The sequence below is a fragment of the Rhinoderma darwinii genome, chromosome 10, assembly GCF_050947455.1.
Source record: "Rhinoderma darwinii isolate aRhiDar2 chromosome 10, aRhiDar2.hap1, whole genome shotgun sequence".
Classification (NCBI taxonomy): domain Eukaryota; kingdom Metazoa; phylum Chordata; class Amphibia; order Anura; family Rhinodermatidae; genus Rhinoderma; species Rhinoderma darwinii.
In genome coordinates, this window is record NC_134696.1 from 54,551,035 (window position 1) to 54,572,787 (window position 21,753).

The window sequence follows — 21,753 nt, forward strand, 5'->3', positions numbered from 1 at the left end:
CCCTTAACTCCTCCCCGTCCCCCCTCCAACTCCCTCCAACTCTCCCTCACCTAATTAACCCTTTCCCTACTAGGACGGTCATGTCGGCTTCCCTTAATCCCTGCAGGCTGCGTCCAGCCTCTTCTGGATGGAGCACTCATATACCAGCCATATGTACCCAGAAGTGATAGGACCAGTTATTTCCAGGTATAATGACATAAGTGCTGTTGTGGCTGGTGTAAGGCTCTGTTCACACTTGCGTTTGCAGGTTCCATCAAGCTTTCTGGTATTTGTGACGAAAGGAATAGTGCAGTCTGTAGTAATATTCTTGCTGTCAAAAATACCGGAACCCCAGCGGACCCTATAAAAGACATTTAAGGGGGTTTTACACTGGGCAATTATCAGGTAAACGATTGTTCACAGAACGCTCATTGCCGATAATTGCCCTGTGTAAAGAGGGCAGCGATCAACAGATGAATGAGCAAACGCTTGATCATCTGTTGATTGTATTGTTCTAAAAAAGTTAAATATTGTCGTTATCAGCAGCACATCTCCCTGTGTAAACCGGGAGATGCGCTGCCGACATGATAATAATGTATGGGGACGAGTGATCGGAGTAGTGACCACTCGTCTCCATACTAGCGCCTTGTGACAGGAGCAAATGAGTGCCTATCAACGAGCTGTCTCGTTGATCGGCGCTCGCTGCACTAGCCAAAATTGGGCAGTGTAAGGGCACGGCCAGACGTGGCAGAGTTTTTCTGCTGCAAATGTTGGTGCAGATTTGGGGCATTTACGCAACAAATCTGCACCAACATTTGCATATTTGACAGGTAATTCAGACGTTGCAGAAAAGACAGCGGACTTGCCACAGATTTCAGTTTTTGCATTGCAAAGGCTGAAATACGCAGTGAAATTCCGCTTCTTCTCTGCAACAGATAGTGCATGCTGTGGAGGGAAAATTCCGCACCACAGCCTATGGTCCGCAGCGGAGTTTTCCGCAACGTCTGAACTAACTTGCCTAAAAATGTATTGAAACAACTGTAAAAAACGGCCGCTGGAGAATTCCACTGCGGACTGTCCACAGCGGAATTCCACAGCAATTCCGCCACGTCTGGCTGTGCCCTAATAGGGCTTTTACAGGTATAGTATACATTATGGCACTGCATAAACAACAATTCCCAATATATGTCTAGTGCTGACACTCCCTTTACAAACAAATAGAGCCTGGAAGCTACATGACCTGCCTAGGTAGAGTCGTGTGTTAACCTTAAACCATACTATCCCCCACCCCCATTTAGTAACGACACATGACACCGAGGTTGGATGTGAAATGGCCACAGCAGCCGTTTATTAATTTCACAGTTTTATAAAAACAATTTAAATCCGAAACATTCGGATAACTAGTTAGGAATCCACCAGAGAATTCCTCCTAATAATTCACATGACCCAACATGGGTCAGAATCATAAATAACCATTAAACGTTAACATTAACCCGAGCAGAGGAAGTCCTTGAAGCCCCTTCAGATGTTCCTTTCAAGAACACACCGAATTAGCCATCTGCAAACCACTAATTACCTCCAGCCGTAAACCAGCTCGGAAGCACCGTTCACCTCTGCAGATGGCTCCACCCACTAGAAGTCCACTTCAAGGGGATAACACCCGTTGAAGCCCTCAAGTGATATACCGACCACTAGAAGTCCACTTCAAAGGGATAACACCCGATGAAGCCTTCAAGTGACATACCTTCTACCAGAAGACCACTTCAAAGGGATAACACCCGATGAAGTCTTCAACCATGTACCTTTTTTGGGGGACGCATACCCCCGATGCGACCCCCCCACCATTTTGTACTGACTGGCCTCAAGGACTCCCCCCGCCAGCTGCCATGACAACAGAACCTACTCCGGAAAAAAGAAAAACATGTTAAATAAACACACAAAATAAAACACAACGCTCATATACGGACGTACAGAAGACCTAAGGAGTAACAAAACAAGGGTGGGAGGGTGGGAGCTTTGCTTCTTGTGTACTACTCCTCCCGCTGCTTCCGGCTCAATGCCGAGAAACAGCGGGAAGCGCAGTAACGGCCCCCCCGTCCCCCCTAGCTCCTCCCCGTCCCTCCTTCAGCTTCTTCACCTTTCCCTCACCTCTTAACATTAACCCTTTCCCTACCAGGACGGTCATGTCGGCTTCCCTCAAGCCTGCAGCTGCGTCCAGCCTCTTCTAGAAAACTCTATTCCCTGAGGTGTCCATGTCCGCTGTGAATTTTCCCGTAGCCTTTTATGTACTATTGGAAAGCTCCTGAAGATAAAAGGCATAATTTCTATATTAACCTGATCTTATGGGACTTCTACTCTGAAAGAAAATTGTAAATGGCACAAGTATGTCTAGTTTTTCTGTAGCTCTTGGCCGTAGATTTCCAGAGACCTGTTGAAATCTGTTTTTAATTCTTTTGCTAGTCAGTTACTTAGCCTTAAGGTATACAATGCAGGTTGTCTGCCAGTTTATTGTTAGGATTGCTCACACTGATTCATTGCAATGATTTATTCTTGGTTTTGGATGTGGGTTGCGATGACTGAGGAAATTAAGTATTGTTCAGACAAATACCTTGGGCAAGGAAGAATTTAAGGGCTATAGTGAAGAAAACAGATTAGTGATTGCCCTGTTCACACTGCAGATTTTGCATGGCGGGTCCCACCGCAGAATTATTCCTGCCGTCAGCAGGAAGATTCCTTCTCCCATTGACTTCAATGGGAGGTACGGACGGATTCAGCAGATGAAAAAAATTATGTAGCAGGAAAAAGAAGCGTCTAACTCCCATTGAAATGAATGGGAGACGGAATTTTACGACCCTCTTTTATTTATGTAAAAACAGTTACTGCATAACAAATATTACATTTAGGGCTTATTTAGACGAACGTGTAATACGTCAGTGAAACGAGCGTGATTTTCACGCGCCTCGCACGTACCTATGTTAGTCTATGGGGCCGTACAGACTGTCCGTGAGTTTCACACAGCATGTGTCCGCTGGGTAAAACTTGCGACATGTCTGATATTTGTGCGTTGTTCGCGCATCACGCACCCATTGAAGTCAATGGGTGCGTGAAAATTACACGCAGCACACGGAAGCGCTTCTGCGTGACGCGCGTCCGTAGTAAAAAGTATGAATGAAAACAGAAAAGCACCACGTGCTTTTCTGTTTACAAACATACAAACAAAGTGTCATAATGATGGCGGCTGCACTAAAATCACGCAGCCACGCATCATACTCGTCTGACACACGAAGCTGTTAAGCACCTTTTGCGCGTGCAAAACGCCACGTTTTTTTGCACGCGCAAAACGCACATGCACGTGTAAATCCGGCCTTAAGGAAACTTTGTTGAGGTAACCATTTCAATTATTTCTAAGGGTGTCATTCAGTCATGGATTGCCCCACCAGAGTACCAGTGGTTCCTCCAGTAGGCCCAAGCTCTGACACAATAACAAGCCCAAAAGGTCCAGCAGAAGACAACCCCATTTTTAGCTAACATAAGAGCCAATGACACCACTAGGGTCCATTTCTTATAGGATGATACACAGTTGATGTATTAGGCTGGATTCACACGAGCATGTTCGGTCCGTAAAGGACGGAACGTATTTCGGCCGCAAGTCCCCGACCGAACACACTGTAGGGAGCCGGGCTCCTAGCATCATAGTTATGTACGATGCTAGGAGTCCCTGCCTCGCTGCGGGACAACTGTCCCGTACTGTAATCATGTTTTCAGTACGGAACAGTAGTTCCACGGAGAGGCAGGGATTCCTAGCATTGTACATAACTATGATGCTAGGAGCCCGGCTCCCGGCAGTGTGTTCGGTCCGGGACTTGCGGCCGAAATACGTTCCGTCCTTTACGGACCGAACATGCTCGTGTGAATCCAGCCGTACCATCTTGATGACCTGTGTGTGCCATTTAACAAAGTTTAGGATGCAATTAAAAGTAGATGTGCACATGTTCTGTATACATGGAGGGATACACTGGTGTGCCAAAAGAACCCTATTTGATACTGGCGTCGCTGTGCTATTATGGAGACCAGCATTTTCCCCTTTTATGATGGAGAAGATCTGGTGAGCTGGTGACTGTATTGTTGTCATGAAGAATATGGCCACCAGTCCCAGGTATGGGAGAAAGCAGTATCAGGTAAATAAAGGGCATTGTAGGAACTGATATAAAGGGACAAGCAGGAGAAAGATTTGGGATTTATCAAAACCAATGCAGGGGGGAAGTCGAGGCGTTGCCCATAGCAGCCAATCAGGTGACTGCTTTCATTTTCTCAAAGACTTCTGGAAGATGAGATCTGAAATCTGATTGGTTGAAAAGACCAACGTCTCCATTTTCCCCTTGCGTTGTTTTTGATAAATCTCACCTGCTGTATCTCCTCCACACATGAGAGAAAACAGAACAAGTACATATGGAAAAGTGATAAAATGAATTAATTGTCCAAGAATATAATTATAATATATTGTACTGTCATGAAAGTCGGACAATTGTGCATCCAAAGTAAAAAAAAAAAACTTAGGGCATGACCACATGTGGCGGATTTCCTCCGCAACTGTCCGCATCAATGCCGCACAGAATCTGCGTTGCAGATTCTGCTGCGGATCTGCACAAAATGTGCAGTAAATTGATGCGGACTAGCTGCTGCGGACTGCGGTAAAAGTACTTCCCTTCTCCCTATCAGTGCAGGATAGAGAGAAGGGACAGCACTTTCCCTTGTGAAAGTCAAAGAAATTCATACTTACCGCCCGTTGTCTTGGTGACGCGTCCCTCCTTCGGCATCCAGCCCGACCTCCCTGGATGACGCGGCAGTCCATGTGACCGCTGCAGCCTGTTATTAGCCTGTGATTGGCTGCAGCCGTCACTTAGACTGAAACGTCATCCTGGGAGGCCGGACTGGAGACAGAAGCAGGGAGTTCTCGGTAAGTATGAACTTCATTTTTTTTTACAGATAGATGTATATTGGGATCGGTAGTCACTGTCCCGGGTGCAGAAACAGTTACTGCCGATCGCTTAACTCTTTCAGCACCCTGGACAGTGACTATTTACTGACGTCTCCTAGCAACGCTCCCGTCATTACGGGAGCCCCATTGACTTCCTCAGTCTGGCTGTAGACCTAGAAATACATAGGTCCAGCCAGAATGAAGAAATGTCAAGTTAAAAAAGCAAGACGGATCCGCAGCACACATAACATGTGCATGACAGCTGCGGACTTCATTGCGGAAATTAGAATCTCCATTGAAGTCAATGGAGAAATTCCGCCATGAGTCCGCCACTGCTCCGCAACAGACAGAGCATGCTGCGGACACCAAATTCCGCTCCGCAGCCTATGCTCCGCAGCGGAATTTTACGCCTCGTCTAAACGAACACTGCTAAATTAAAGTGTAAGTCAATGGACAAACGGCTCCGCTGCGGATTAACGCTGCGGAGTGTCCGCAGCGGAATTTAAGTGAAATTCCGCCACGTGTGAACCCAGCCTTAGTCTGTACTACCGACTGCTGTGTTGTCTCCAGTGTTTTTAATGTCAGCAGCTGAATGTGGGTGGAGAAACAATGTGATTGACAGCTCTTACCTCAAAACCTGTTTTGACCACAGCCCTGAGTTGAGAGTTCAGTTAACAGATCCTGCACCATTATCATCTTCTTCCCTAAGGCCTTGTTCACAAGACTAGGAATGGAACCTAAACAGAAGAAATATATAAAGAAAGGCCTTATATGCAGGTTTCCCTTATTAGAATCCACTCCTGGATTTTGCTCCAAAAACTGCATAAAAAACCTGAACAAAACGTGCACGTGTTCATACTCTGTAAGGGTGTCCACACGTAGCGTAAGTACTGCGGATTTCATTGTGGGAACATCCGCAGCCTAATACAGTAGCAGCAGCAAAGTGGATGAGATTTAAACAAATCTCACCCACAAGCGACGTAAAAAGCCCACCACAAAAAAAAGAAGTCTACACTTACCCAGATCTCTCTGCTCCTCCATCCAATGTGACTGCTGCAGCTAATCATAGGCTGTAGAGGTCACATGGGATTCAACGTCATCCCAGGAGGCCGGGCTGCAGGTCATCAGAGGGACGCGTCGCCATGGCTATGTTTTTTTTACATTTTTTTAGGTGCTGTTTTCCGCTGCCAACATTCCGGACAAAAAACGTCACTACAATTTGGTGCGTTTTTTTAGACGGAATTCCCTGCGGGCTCCAGGGAGGATACGCTGTGTGCTTGTATGCAGCGTGTCCACCCTGGGTTCCCACATAGAGTAAACGTTGTGGCATTTCCACAACTAAATTCTGTGCAGAAATTCTGCAGCATATACAGAAGCAGCAAAGTGAACGAAATTTGAACTAATCTCATGCACATGCTGCAGAAAAAATCTTCAGCCAAAACGTTGATAAATTTACCTGCGGTGCGGGATTTTAATCTGCATGTCAAATTATGCTGCTGATTCGCTGCTCTTCAATTTTCGTGTTTTCCCCATTGTATTCAATGGAGATGTAAAACGCGCAACAAATAAAATAGCCAACTGTTGCGACTTCTCCAGCGGAGACACTGCGATTCCGCAACAATAATCGCAAACAAGAAAAAAACTTTTGTTTTAAAAGACTGCAAGGACAACAGAGGAACGCGTATAGACTTTTTTTTTTTCCTCAAGCGTTGATTTCCGCAGCGGAGATCCCGCCCGAAAAACTGCACAATTCGTAATATAAGCCCGGGTTCCCATGTAGCTTAAACGCTGTACAATTTCTGCAATGGAATTGTGTGCGGAAATTCCGCAGCATTTACAGTAGCAGCAAAGTGGATGAAATGTAGATAATCTCATGCCCGCGGTGCTGAAAAAAAGTAGCGTAAACATTAATAAATTGACCTGCGGGGCGGAATTTAATTCTGCAGCATGCCAATTTATGCTGCGTTTTTGTTGATTTTCAAGTCGTAGTTTTCCCTATTGAATTCAATGGGGATGCAAAACCTGCAACAGAAAGCTAACTGTTGCGACTTTTGCGGCGTAATTACAGTGATTACGCTGCAAATATCGCAACTCCGGAAAACAAAAAAAAAAATCCTATTTACCCAGAACGCCCTCCCTCTTCCTGCAGTCCGACCTCCTGGGATCACATGGGATCACTGCAGCGTCACATGGCCTGTAACGTCATCGTAGGAGGCCGGACTATGGGAAGAGAAGTCGGAGGGGGTAAGTATGAGAGCTTTCTTCTGCAGCGGGAATTCCATTAGAAAAACCACACCAAAATTAAAAATAATGGACAAGAAAAGTAGGAAAAACGCTGCGCTTGTTACGAGCGCAAATCGGACACGCTCGTCTGAATGTACCCTTAAAGGGGTTCTCCAGCTTCTGACAACTGATGACCTATCCAGCGGATAGGCCATCAGTACGTGATCTGTGGGGGTTTGACACCCAAGCCCTGCACAGATCAGCTGATTCGGTGCCTCCATGCACCAGACGTACAAGCCGGAAGCACTTAGCTCCGGCCACGGAATATCGGCCGCGCTGCAGTACTGCAGCTCTGCTCCTATTCAATACAGCTAAAAAGAGAAGTATAGAAGTGATCACCCACCAAATACATATAATACGCGTAAAAAAAATTGTTTTGTTAGGGGGTTGATCACAAAAGTCAGTTAGTATATATTTGCCTGCATCCAGACTAAATGTCCAAACCAAACACGAAAAAAGATGCAATGCGCAATTATAAGGTACCAAATATAAAATATATAATCTTTATTGAGAATACTAAAACAAAGTATATAAAAAGGTCCACAGACACACTAAAAGAAGGACGCACATCACAAACTCATGCACATAAGGTGAAAAACAGCATGTACATGGATCAGATAATGCGGTAAATCATGCAAATGCAGACAAAGATGTACAAATAATTGTATATAAGAACATGTTCAATAATGATCTGCATCAAACAGACAACAATGATCTTAAAAATATATGACCATACTGAGTCAAAGTGCTAGAGCAATAGATAGGCGTCCACCCCGACGCATGTTTCGGCATACTTGCCTTCGTCTGGGAGTCAAGGGAATAGGAACGGACCTGCAGTTCTGCAGCACGGCCACTATGTACGGAGCCAACTGCTTCCGCGCTCTGTACATAGCATTGTGTGCCATAACATCCGGTGTCGGCAGGCCACCGGAGCGGCTTATTGGTGCGGGGTCCAGGTGTCGGACCTGCACCGATGATATACTGATAACCTATCCGGTGGACTTGTGAGAAGGTGGACAACCCCTTTAATGTGATAAACACACAGGTGCTTGGCTTATTAAGGTGCGTACAGACAACAGATTTACTGTGGATTTGTGGTGCTAGTTTCGCATCGCAAATTCATAGCAATTTACAGTACAATCCAAGTGGATGGGATTTTCGAAAACCCATCCACATTTAAAAGAAAAAAATCTGCAGATGGTGGTGCGGATTTTCAAATGTGCAGCACGCTCATTCTTGTTCAGAGAAGCAGCAGATTTACCTGCGGATTTCACCTTTTGCAATGCCCCATCCACTTGAATTGTACTGTAAATTGATGTGGATTTGCGATCCGAAATTCGCACCATAAATCCCCAGTAAATCTGAAAGTCTGTACGCACCTTAATGAGCCGAGCACCTGTGTGTTTATCACATTGATAAGACAGATTTATATCCACTGGAAGTAAACAATGAAAGGTTTGCATTGACTGACAGCAAGCACAGATCTTAAAAACAGCGATGAATTTCTGGAAGAAAAAAAAGAATACAGGAAGATGTTATACATTTTCTTTATACAGTACAAATAATAATCTTTATTTGCTGAAATTGGACAATCCGTTTAATTGTAGTTCATAAACCAATTCTTGACAAACTATGACCTTATGATGAGAAACCAGCGTTGTCAGGAAGTTGTGTCACTGCCTGATGGTAAAGAGAGGATGAATCACGATCATATGTGTTACTAATCACTGGTCCTTGTACAGCTATGTAGGCGGAAAAATAAAAAAGTTAGATCTCTTTGAAGGCGACGATGGAAAAACATAAAAAATTGCTTGCTCATTAAAGGAGATCTGACACCAGTTTATCAATTCCCTATCTCCTAACTAATCTAATAGACGCTATGCTGCTGATAATCACAGTGTGATTTGTTTTCAAAAATGTTTATTATTTGCACAGTTATGAGCATTTTTCTAAATATGCTGATGTGGCTCTAATATCCAAATAGGAGGGGACTCTTTCTTTTCACTCTGGGCGGTGTAATGTTTTCTGTATGACGCTGTCCAATCAGCATCACAGCTCCTCCCCCTGCCCTGCCCAGCAACACAGCCTAATCCTTATAGTACACAGCTTCCATTCCCGACTGTATATTCAACTGGCGTTATCTCCAGTTGTGTCACAGCTCGGACTGCGATCCTAGTGTTATATGAAGGAATATAATCTCCTCTTTCATATGACTCCAGATCTGTTGTTCTAGGCGTTCCACAGCCCGAGATTTGTCTGTTTTAAGTCACTCCAGCTTTAGTTACACTGCGTGAAGCAGCTTCATGCTGATAGGACAGTGTCAGTGGCTGTGAGGTAGCTCCACCTCCAGAGAATCATTGGTGTTGACGCCTATTTGTCAAGTAAAGCCACATTTGTATATTTTTTATGCATTTTTTTAGCATGGCCAGATATTACATTAAAGTCTATGGTGAAGTCTAATATAATATAAAATATAACGCACAACTGCATTTTGGTTTGTGGCGTTGTTGCGGCTTTTTATGGTCAGTGTAAGGGTATGTTCACACGCTAAACAATAAAAACGGCTGTAAAATACAGAGCTGTTTTCAAGGGAAAAGAGCCTCTAATTTTCAGCAGTTTTTTAAGCATCAAGCGTTTTTTTGATGCGTTTTTTTACGGACGTTTTTGGAGCTGTGAAAAACCACTCAAGAAGTGACATACACTTCCTGTTAGTGTTTTTTTTGTGCACTATTTTTACAAACGGCCACGTAAAAAACATGCCCCGTCGGAGCGAAACACAGTTTTTCCCATTGAAACCACTGGGCAGATGTTTGGAGGTGTTCAGCTTCGGTTTTCCAGCCATTATTCGAGTCATTTATGGCCCGAACAAAACGCTGAAAATAAGCCGTGTGAACATACCCTAATTTTTTTTCCAAACGCAGCATGGTCTGTACATTGTCACATGCGGCAGATTTTGTTGCAGAAATTTCTTCAACTGAAAATCAGTTCCATTCTGCAGCAGATACATGGATTTCTGCAAGTTCTATTTAGATGAATGGAACTGATTTTCAGTCGCATAAATTTCTGCAATCTAAATCTGCCGTGTGTGACTGCGTTTTCCTCTTGGTTGAAGTATTTTAATATTTTATTTGGCCATTTTGATAGCAACCATTACAGTGCTTAGTGTCCATTCACACGTTGCAGATGAGCTGCGGTTAGAACTGCATTGAAGAAACGCATTCAAAAACTGCATGTGTTCTTACTGCAATTTAGTGCGTTTTTTTTTCCTGCGATTGCGGTAAAAACGCAACCGCAACAAAAAACCGCACCAAATCGCGGAAAAAACAAATGCAGTTTTTGGATGCGTGTTTTTGCTGCGGTTCTAACCGAACCTCATCTGCAACGTGTGAGTAGACCCTAAGCACTGTAATGGTTGCTATCAGTGGTTGTCACTGCAGGAAACCAATGCATTTAAAAAATGGCCAAATAAAATCTTAAAATACTTCATCCAAGAGGGAAACGAAAAGGACTTTCATTACATTATTAACTCAATTACATACAAAATAAGATTAGGGCAACACGACGACTTTGGCCGCAACAGAGGTCACGCATCCAAAGATCACTCTATTGCGCTGCATACATCGCAGTAATGTAAGTGAATGTGGCTGCGTTGTGAACCGCTTGTTGCCATAACAAAAGTTTGGATTTCTTGCGACGGTCACGGCAACTTGCAGGTTGCAACGTTGCCACAGTCACTTACGGTACTGCGATATACGCAGCACACCACAGTTCTCCTTGGCCAAAGTCACTGTATAGCGCTAGTCTAATATGTATATTATACATATCACTGATACAAAGTCACTGTATAGCGCTAGTCTTTAATATGTATATTATACATATCACTGATACAAAGTCACTGTATAGCGCTAGTCTAATGTGTATATTATACATATCACTGATACAAAGTCACTGTATAGCGCTAGTCTAATATGTATATTATACATATCACTGATACAAAGTCACTGTATAGCGCTAGTCTAATATGTATATTATACATATCACTGATACAAAGTCACTGTATAGCGCTAGTCTAATATGTATATTATACATATCACTGATACAAAGTCACTGTATAGCGCTAGTCCAATGTGTATATTATACATATCACTGATACAAAGTCACTGTATAGCGCTAGTCTAATATGTATATTATACATATCACTGATACAAAGTCACTGTATAGCGCTAGTCTAATATGTATATTATACATATCACTGATACAAAGTCACTGTATAGCGCTAGTCTAATATGTATATTATACATATCACTGATACAAAGTCACTGTATAGCGCTAGTCTAATATGTATATTATACATACCACTGATACAAAGTCACTGTATAGCGCTAGTCTAATATGTATATTATACATATCACTGATACAAAGTCACTGTATAGCGCTAGTCTAATGTGTATATTATACATATCACTGATACAAAGTCACTGTATAGCGCTAGTCTAATGTGTATATTATACATATCACTGATACAAAGTCACTGTATAGCGCTAGTCTAATGTGTATATTATACATATCACTGATACAAAGTCACTGTATAGCGCTAGTCTAATATGTATATTATACATACCACTGATACAAAGTCACTGTATAGCGCTAGTCTTTAATATGTATATTATACATATCACTGATACAAAGTCACTGTATAGCGCTAGTCTAATATGTATATTATACATATCACTGATACAAAGTCACTGTATAGCGCTAGTCTTTAATATGTATATTATACATATCACTGATACAAAGTCACTGTATAGCGCTAGTCTAATGTGTATATTATACATATCACTGATACAAAGTCACTGTATAGCGCTAGTCTAATGTGTATATTATACATATCACTGATACAAAGTCACTGTATAGCGCTAGTCTAATATGTATATTATACATACCACTGATACAAAGTCACTGTATAGCGCTAGTCTAATATGTATATTATACATATCACTGATACAAAGTCACTGTATAGCGCTAGTCTAATATGTATATTATACATATCACTGATACAAAGTCACTGTATAGCGCTAGTCTAATATGTATATTATACATATCACTGATACAAAGTCACTGCATAGCGCTAGTCTAATATGTATATTATACATATCACTGATACAAAGTCACTGTATAGCGCTAGTCTAATATGTATATTATACATATCACTGATACAAAGTCACTGTATAGCGCTAGTCTAATATGTATATTATACATATCACTGATACAAAGTCACTGTATAGCGCTAGTCTAATATGTATATTATACATACCACTGATACAAAGTCACTGTATAGCGCTAGTCTAATGTGTATATTATACATATCACTGATACAAAGTCACTGTATAGCTAGTCTAATGTGTATATTATACATATCACTGATACAAAGTCACTGTATAGCGCTAGTCTTTAATATGTATATTATACATATCACTGATACAAAGTCACTGTGTAGCGCTAGTCTAATATGTATATTATACATACCACTGATACAAAGTCACTGTATAGCGCTAGTCTAATATGTATATTATACATATCACTGATACAAAGTCACTGTATAGCGCTAGTCTAATGTGTATATTATACATACCACTGATACAAAGTCACTGTATAGCGCTAGTCTTTAATATGTATATTATACATATCACTGATACAAAGTCACTGTATAGCGCTAGTCTAATGTGTATATTATACATATCACTGATACAAAGTCACTGTATAGCGCTAGTCTAATGTGTATATTATACATATCACTGATACAAAGTCACTGTATAGCTAGTCTAATGTGTATATTATACATATCACTGATACAAAGTCACTGTATAGCGCTAGTCTTTAATATGTATATTATACATATCACTGATACAAAGTCACTGTATAGCGCTAGTCTAATGTGTATATTATACATATCACTGATACAAAGTCACTGTATAGCGCTAGTCTAATATGTATATTATACATATCACTGATACAAAGTCACTGTATAGCGCTAGTCTAATGTGTATATTATACATATCACTGATACAAAGTCACTGTATAGCGCTAGTCTTTAATATGTATATTATACATATCACTGATACAAAGTCACTGTATAGCGCTAGTCTAATGTGTATATTATACATATCACTGATACAAAGTCACTGTATAGCGCTAGTCTAATGTGTATATTATACATATCACTGATACAAAGTCACTGTATAGCTAGTCTAATGTGTATATTATACATATCACTGATACAAAGTCACTGTATAGCGCTAGTCTTTAATATGTATATTATACATATCACTGATACAAAGTCACTGTATAGCGCTAGTCTAATGTGTATATTATACATATCACTGATACAAAGTCACTGTATAGCGCTAGTCTAATGTTTATATTATACATATCACTGATACAAAGTCACTGTATAGCGCTAGTCTAATGTGTATATTATACATATCACTGATACAAAGTCACTGTATAGCGCTAGTCTAATATGTATATTATACATATCACTGATACAAAGTCACTGTATAGCGCTAGTCTAATATGTATATTATACATATCACTGATACAAAGTCACTGTATAGCGCTAGTCTAATATGTATATTATAGATATTACTGATACAAAGTCACTGTATAGCGCTAGTCTAATATGTATATTATACATATCACTGATACAAAGTCACTGTATAGCGCTAGTCTAATATGTATATTATACATATCACTGATACAAAGTCACTGTATAGCGCTAGTCTAATATGTATATTATACATATCACTGATACAAAGTCACTGTATAGCGCTAGTCTAATATGTATATTATACATATCACTGATACAAAGTCACTGTATAGCGCTAGTCTAATATGTATATTATACATATCACTGATACAAAGTCACTGTATAGCGCTAGTCTAATATGTATATTATACATATCACTGATACAAAGTCACTGTATAGCGCTAGTCTAATATGTATATTATACATATCACTGATACAAAGTCACTGTATAGCGCTAGTCTAATATGTATATTATACATACCACTGATACAAAGTCACTGTATAGCGCTAGTCTAATATGTATATTATACATATCACTGATACAAAGTCACTGTATAGCGCTAGTCTAATATGTATATTATACATACCACTGATACAAAGTCACTGTATAGCGCTAGTCTAATGTGTATATTATACATATCACTGATACAAAGTCACTGTATAGCGCTAGTCTAATATGTATATTATACATATCACTGATACAAAGTCACTGTATAGCGCTAGTCTAATATGTATATTATACATATCACTGATACAAAGTCACTGTATAGCGCTAGTCTAATATGTATATTATACATATCACTGATACAAAGTCACTGTATAGCGCTAGTCTAATATGTATATTATACATACCACTGATACAAAGTCACTGTATAGCGCTAGTCTTTAATATGTATATTATACATATCACTGATACAAAGTCACTGTATAGCTAGTCTAATATGTATATTATACATATCACTGATACAAAGTAACTGTATAGCGCTAGTCTAATGTGTATATTATACATATCACTGATACAAAGTCACTGTATAGCGCTAGTCTAATGTGTATATTATACATATCACTGATACAAAGTCACTGTATAGCGCTAGTCTAATGTGTATATTATACATATCACTGATACAAATTCACTGTATAGCGCTAGTCTAATGTGTATATTATACATATCACTGATACAAAGTCACTGTATAGCGCTAGTCTAATGTGTATATTATACATATCACTGATACAAAGTCACTGTATAGCGCTAGTCTAATATGTATATTATACATATCACTGATACAAAGTCACTGCATAGCGCTAGTCTAATATGTATATTATACATATCACTGATACAAAGTCACTGCATAGCGCTAGTCTAATGTGTATATTATACATATCACTGATACAAAGTCACTGTATAGCGCTAGTCTAATATGTATATTATACATATCACTGATACAAAGTCACTGTATAGCGCTAGTCTAATATGTATATTATACATATCACTGATACAAAGTCACTGTATAGCGCTAGTCTAATGTGTATATTATACATATCACTGATACAAAGTCACTGTATAGCGCTAGTCTAATATGTATATTATACATATCACTGATACAAAGTCACTGTATAGCGCTAGTCTAATATGTATATTATACATATCACTGATACAAAGTCACTGTATAGCGCTAGTCTAATATGTATATTATACATATCACTGATACAAAGTCACTGTATAGCGCTAGTCTAATATGTATATTATACATACCACTGATACAAAGTCACTGTATAGCGCTAGTCTAATATGTATATTATACATATCACTGATACAAAGTCACTGTATAGCGCTAGTCTAATATGTATATTATACATATCACTGATACAAAGTCACTGTATAGCGCTAGTCTAATATGTATATTATACATATCACTGATACAAAGTCACTGTATAGCGCTAGTCTAATGTGTATATTATACATATCACTGATACAAAGTCACTGTATAGCGCTAGTCTAATATGTATATTATACATATCACTGATACAAAGTCACTGTATAGCGCTAGTCTAATGTGTATATTATACATATCACTGATACAAAGTCACTGTATAGCGCTAGTCTAATATGTATATTATACATATCACTGATACAAAGTCACTGTATAGCGCTAGTCTAATATGTATATTATACATATCACTGATACAAAGTCACTGTATAGCGCTAGTCTAATATGTATATTATACATACCACTGATACAAAGTCACTGTATAGCGCTAGTCTAATATGTATATTATACATATCACTGATACAAAGTCACTGTATAGCGCTAGTCTAATGTGTATATTATACATATCACTGATACAAAGTCACTGTATAGCGCTAGTCTAATATGTATATTATACATATCACTGATACAAAGTCACTGTATAGCGCTAGTCTAATATGTATATTATACATATCACTGATACAAAGTCACTGTATAGCGCTAGTCTAATATGTATATTATACATATCACTGATACAAAGTCACTGTATAGCGCTAGTCTAATGTGTATATTATACATATCACTGATACAAAGTCACTGTATAGCTAGTCTAATATGTATATTATACATATCACTGATACAAAGTCACTGTATAGCGCTAGTCTAATGTGTATATTATACATATCACTGATACAAAGTCACTGTATAGCGCTAGTCTAATGTGTATATTATACATATCACTGATACAAAGTCACTGTATAGCGCTAGTCTAATATGTATATTATACATATCACTGATACAAAGTCACTGTATAGCGCTAGTCTAATATGTATATTATACATATCACTGATACAAAGTCACTGTATAGCGCTAGTCTAATATGTATATTATACATATCACTGATACAAAGTCACTGTATAGCGCTAGTCTAATATGTATATTATACATATCACTGATACAAAGTCACTGTATAGCGCTAGTCTAATATGTATATTATACATATCACTGATACAAAGTCACTGTATAGCGCTAGTCTAATATGTATATTATACATATCACTGATACAAAGTCACTGTATAGCGCTAGTCTAATATGTATATTATACATACCACTGATACAAAGTCACTGTATAGCGCTAGTCTAATATGTATATTATACATATCACTGATACAAAGTCACTGTATAGCGCTAGTCTAATATGTATATTATACATATCACTGATACAAAGTCACTGTATAGCGCTAGTCTAATGTGTATATTATACATATCACTGATACAAAGTCACTGTATAGCGCTAGTCTAATATGTATATTATACATATCACTGATACAAAGTCACTGTATAGCGCTAGTCTAATGTGTATATTATACATATCACTGATACAAAGTCACTGTATAGCGCTAGTCTAATGTGTATATTATACATATCACTGATACAAAGTCACTGTATAGCGCTAGTCTAATATGTATATTATACATATCACTGATACAAAGTCACTGTATAGCGCTAGTCTAATATGTATATTATACATATCACTGATACAAAGTCACTGTATAGCGCTAGTCTAATATGTATATTATACATATCACTGATACAAAGTCACTGTATAGCGCTAGTCTAATATGTATATTATACATACCACTGATACAAAGTCACTGTATAGCGCTAGTCTTTAATATGATCCTACAAAGTAAAATTCTACCATTTACTTGCATATTTAAAATGTCTTTATCTTTCTCCTTACAGGTGTCACTGCAGCAGCAAAAGGCTATTTTGATGCCCTGGTGAAACTGGGGGAACTTGCCAGCATTAGCCAAGGGTCTAAAGAGCTGGGTGAGTTGCATGTATTCATTTATTTATTCAACACCACTTCAGCTGTGTCCCCCACTCTCTCGCTTTCGGCTCCTTTATGTTCCACAAGTATACTGTGTAGGACCCTTCAAGATCAGGGATTCATGACCAAGCTGATTAAACAGGAAGCTCTGCCTTCCTGCGGAGTGCCAGAAATGCCTGTTAACTGTCTCCTCTCGCATATAACTGCCTGGATGTAGGATATTGTGTGGCTCCTGCAGGGGGAATGTAAAATGAAGCCTCCGTCAGTGTCTGTTCTGTTCCTTCCTTGACAACTCTGCCAGCTCCCGGCTTTTCTTAATTTAAATCACATTCCCTATTTTGCTGCCCTGGCAACCTGCTCAATGCTGGAATGGATTGTGAGGGGTGCACAGACAGCCGGTGCCTGGATTTCCCGTGGCCTCCCTCTTCATGCCAGGGTTACTTATTTCCATTAACACCTTTTGTTACCAAAGTGACCTCCATATTGATATAAAACGCTTAGCTTTAAATCACGGTCTCTGTGAGGCTTCTATCATGAGGGAACAAGACAACATTCACACAGTCCTGTTCATTTTATTAGTCCTGAAGGAAGTTCTACTCCACACTGCAGGCTTATAGGAGCTATAAAGACCGCTCCCGACAACGGCGCAGCCACAAGACGACCCACAAGGTCCAGCAGTGGAGCAGAACACAGCTGAAATGATAAGCCTGCAGTACATATTCCAAAGCACTAAAGTAAAGACCTTGTTCACACATTGCTGCAGATTTTGAAAGTATTTTTTAAGCCAAAACCAGAAACGGAACCTAAACAGTGGAATTATATAAGGAAAAGCCTTATAGGTCTGCTCACCTGGATCTGTTCCTTGATTTGGCTTAAAAATGCATGCACAATATGCAGCAAATCTGCACCATGTGAACAAGGCCTTAAGGCCCTTTTACATTGGCCGATAAGCGGCCGGTGCAGCGAGCGCCGATCAACAAGACATCGTTGATCGGCGCTCATTTGCTCGTGTCACACGGAGCTATGGATGGGGACGAGTGGTCACTACTCCGATCGCTCGTCCCCATATATTTTTATCATGTCGGCAGCGCGTCTCCTTGTTTACACAGAGAGATGGTGCTGCTGACAATGCTAATATTTCACTTTTTTAAAACGATACGACCAGCAGATAATCAAGTGTTCATCTGCTGATCGTTCCCCTGTTTACATTAGGCAGTTATCGGCAACGAGCGTTCTCTTTACATTCAGGGGTAGCAGTCAAAATACTAAATGATAAATTGAAAAACCTACAAATGTCTGATAATGAAGCAAATAGAGAGAAGACCGTGACATAAATGTTTACAATCTACAAGAGAGCTTAAAAGCTTACAAGATTATGGAAATATTACAATTTAATGATAATATAAATATTAGGTTGCACCAAACACATATTTAGGGGGGTTTTACCATCAAGGCAACCGTGTACCATAAGCTCTGTTAGTGTATATAGCTGAGATAGAGGGGTGTCCCCCGCTCTGGTGCTGCGTAAGGGCTTGTCCACACGTAGCGGAATTGCTGCGTATTTTCCAAATGGAAGTGCGGACGGAAAAAACACAGCAGAATACGTTATCAGCAAAGCGGGTAAGATATAACAAATCTCATCCACATGCTGCGTAAAAATTTCCGAGCAGAAATTGACCTGCGGTGCGTATTTTTCGGACCGCAGAATGTCAATTCCTGCTGCGAAAAGTGGAAAGAATTGCTGCGTTTTTCAGAGGAGATCTCCCAAAATTGAGAAAAAACAGAGCAAAATAGAAACCATTTGCTGCAGTAAAAAAACGCAGGAAATGGTGCGTTTATTCCGCAGCGGAATGTCTGCTACTTTCAACGGAATTGCTGCAGAAATTCCGTTACATGTGGACAAGCCATAATACTACATTTCTGCGGCTGATTGCTCAGATTACTGGATGGAACATTCACTTACCAGCAGTATTAGAATTAATTTTGCTACTTCTCAGAGCTGTATTTGTTATATACTAGTCCTTCTCAATGAATTAGAATATCCTCAAAAAGTTACTTTATTTCAGTAATTCAATTCAAAAAGTGAAACTCATTTATTATATATATTCACTACACACAGAGATCTATTTCCATCATTTTTGTTGATGATTATGGCTAATGGTATGTTCACATGGCTTATTTTCGGCCGCTTAATAAACGAACGTGAAAAAGAAGTGCATGTCACTTCTTGAGCCGTTTTTTGAGCCTTTTTTTGAGCCGTTTTTCATTGACTCTATAGAAGAACAGCTCCAAAAACATCAGTAAAAAACGATGTTGCTAAAAAAAAAGTCTGAAAATGAGGAGCTGTTTTCCCTTGAAAACAGCTCCGTATTTTCAGACGTTTTTTGCTAAGCATGTGAACATACCTTTAATGAAACCCCCAAATTTATTATCTCAGAAAATTTTAATATTATATAAGCCGAATTTCAAAAATGATTTTTAATACCGAAATGTTGGCCTACTGAAAAGTATGTACAGTATATGCACTGAATACTTGGTCGGGCTCCTTTTGCATGAATTACTGCATCAATGCGGCGTGGCATGGAGACGATCAGCCTGTGGCACTGCTGAGTTGTTATGGAAGCCCAGGTTGCTTTGATACCGGCCTTCCGCTCGTCTGCATTGATGGGTCTGGTGTCTCTCATCTTCCTCTTGACAATACCCCATAGATTCTCTTTGGGGTTTAGGTCAAACGAGTTTGCTGGCCAATCAAGCACAGTGATACTGTGGTTATTAAACCAGGTATTGGTACTTTGGCAGTGTGGTGGGTGCCAAGTCCTGCTGGAAAATGAAATCAGCATCTCCATAAAGCTTGTCAGCAGAGGGAAGAATGAAGTGCTCGAAAATTTCTTGGTAGACACTGCGTTGACTCTGGACTTGATATAACACATTGGACCAACACCAGCAGATGACATGGCCCCCAAATCATCACTGACTGTAAAGACTCTATGAATTACTGACTAAGAACGCAGAAACGGTTGAAAGTGGTGCTGGGCGGCCAGGGCCCCCTAAGACGCCAGGCTCCATAGCAGCCGGTGGTAGTTACACCACTGGTGTTAACCAGTACAGGAGCCGTAGCCATTACAGGACAAATACAGTTTTACATTAGGGATCATTTCATTATGACTGAATATAATTTTTTTTAAATAATAACAGGCTGAGAATTATCACTGAGACAACCATTTGCATCGTTCTAGTCAGAAAGTGCTGATTCATGGAGCAAATTAATTGTATTCCTCTAATGATTCTTCTCCAAAGTAACTTAAATGAACACTAGAGTAAAAAAAATCTTCTATTGCAGAAACTAAAAACACCCCATAGTAGCTGTAAGTAAAAACTGTAGTAAAGATCAGGGTTGAATGCATAGTTTCCCCTTCTCCACAACACGCTTGTAATGCACACAACAAAGGCACGTAAAACACTTAAGGCCGTTTTGAACAGCTAGATGATCGGAGGAAAGGAACGCTTGTTCCCATTTATCGGCCGGTGCAAAATGATCATTGATCAGCCGAGAAACAATCAAACACTCGTTCGTCGACTGATCACATCTTTTATGCGGCAGTAAAAATCATTATTGTCTGCAGCACATTTCCCTGTGTAAACGGGGGATGTGCTGCCGACAATTATGCAAAATGTATGTGGACAGACGATCCTGTTCGTCCCCTTGAAGTACAATGATTGCTCCATGTAAATCTGCTGGTGTAAAAGGACCCTAAGGGTATGTTCACACGCTTAGCAAAAAACGTCTGAAAATACGGAGCTGTTTTCAAGGGAAAACAGCTCCTGATTCTCAGTCGTTTTTGAAGCAAAGTCGTTTTTTTGCGGGGTTTTTAGAGCTGTTTTTCTATAGAGTCAATGAAAAACTGCTCCAAAAACGGCTCAAGAAGTGACATGCATTCTTTTTCACGGCCCTTTTTTTTACGCGGCCGTTTTGAAAAACGGCCATGTAAAAAAACGTCCCGTCGGAACAGAACGCTGTTTTTCCCATTGAAATCAATGGGCAGATGTTTGGAGGCGTTCTGCTTCCGATTTTTCAGACGTTTTTCGGGACATATACGGCGTTTTGTGCGCATACCCTCAGACTTGT

At 39.9% G+C, this 21,753-nt stretch overlaps 1 protein-coding gene across 2 annotated transcripts in view; it reads left to right on the forward strand.

The window, feature by feature from the left end:
• Positions 1-21,753, forward strand: part of LOC142662070 (BAR/IMD domain-containing adapter protein 2-like) — a 216,472-nt gene that overhangs the window by 104,343 nt on the left and 90,376 nt on the right. For both annotated transcript variants that reach the window (XM_075839945.1, XM_075839946.1), the window contains one exon: positions 17,540-17,626. In XM_075839945.1, coding sequence (XP_075696060.1) covers positions 17,540-17,626 — 87 coding nt within the window. The remainder of the gene's footprint in view (positions 1-17,539; positions 17,627-21,753) is intronic.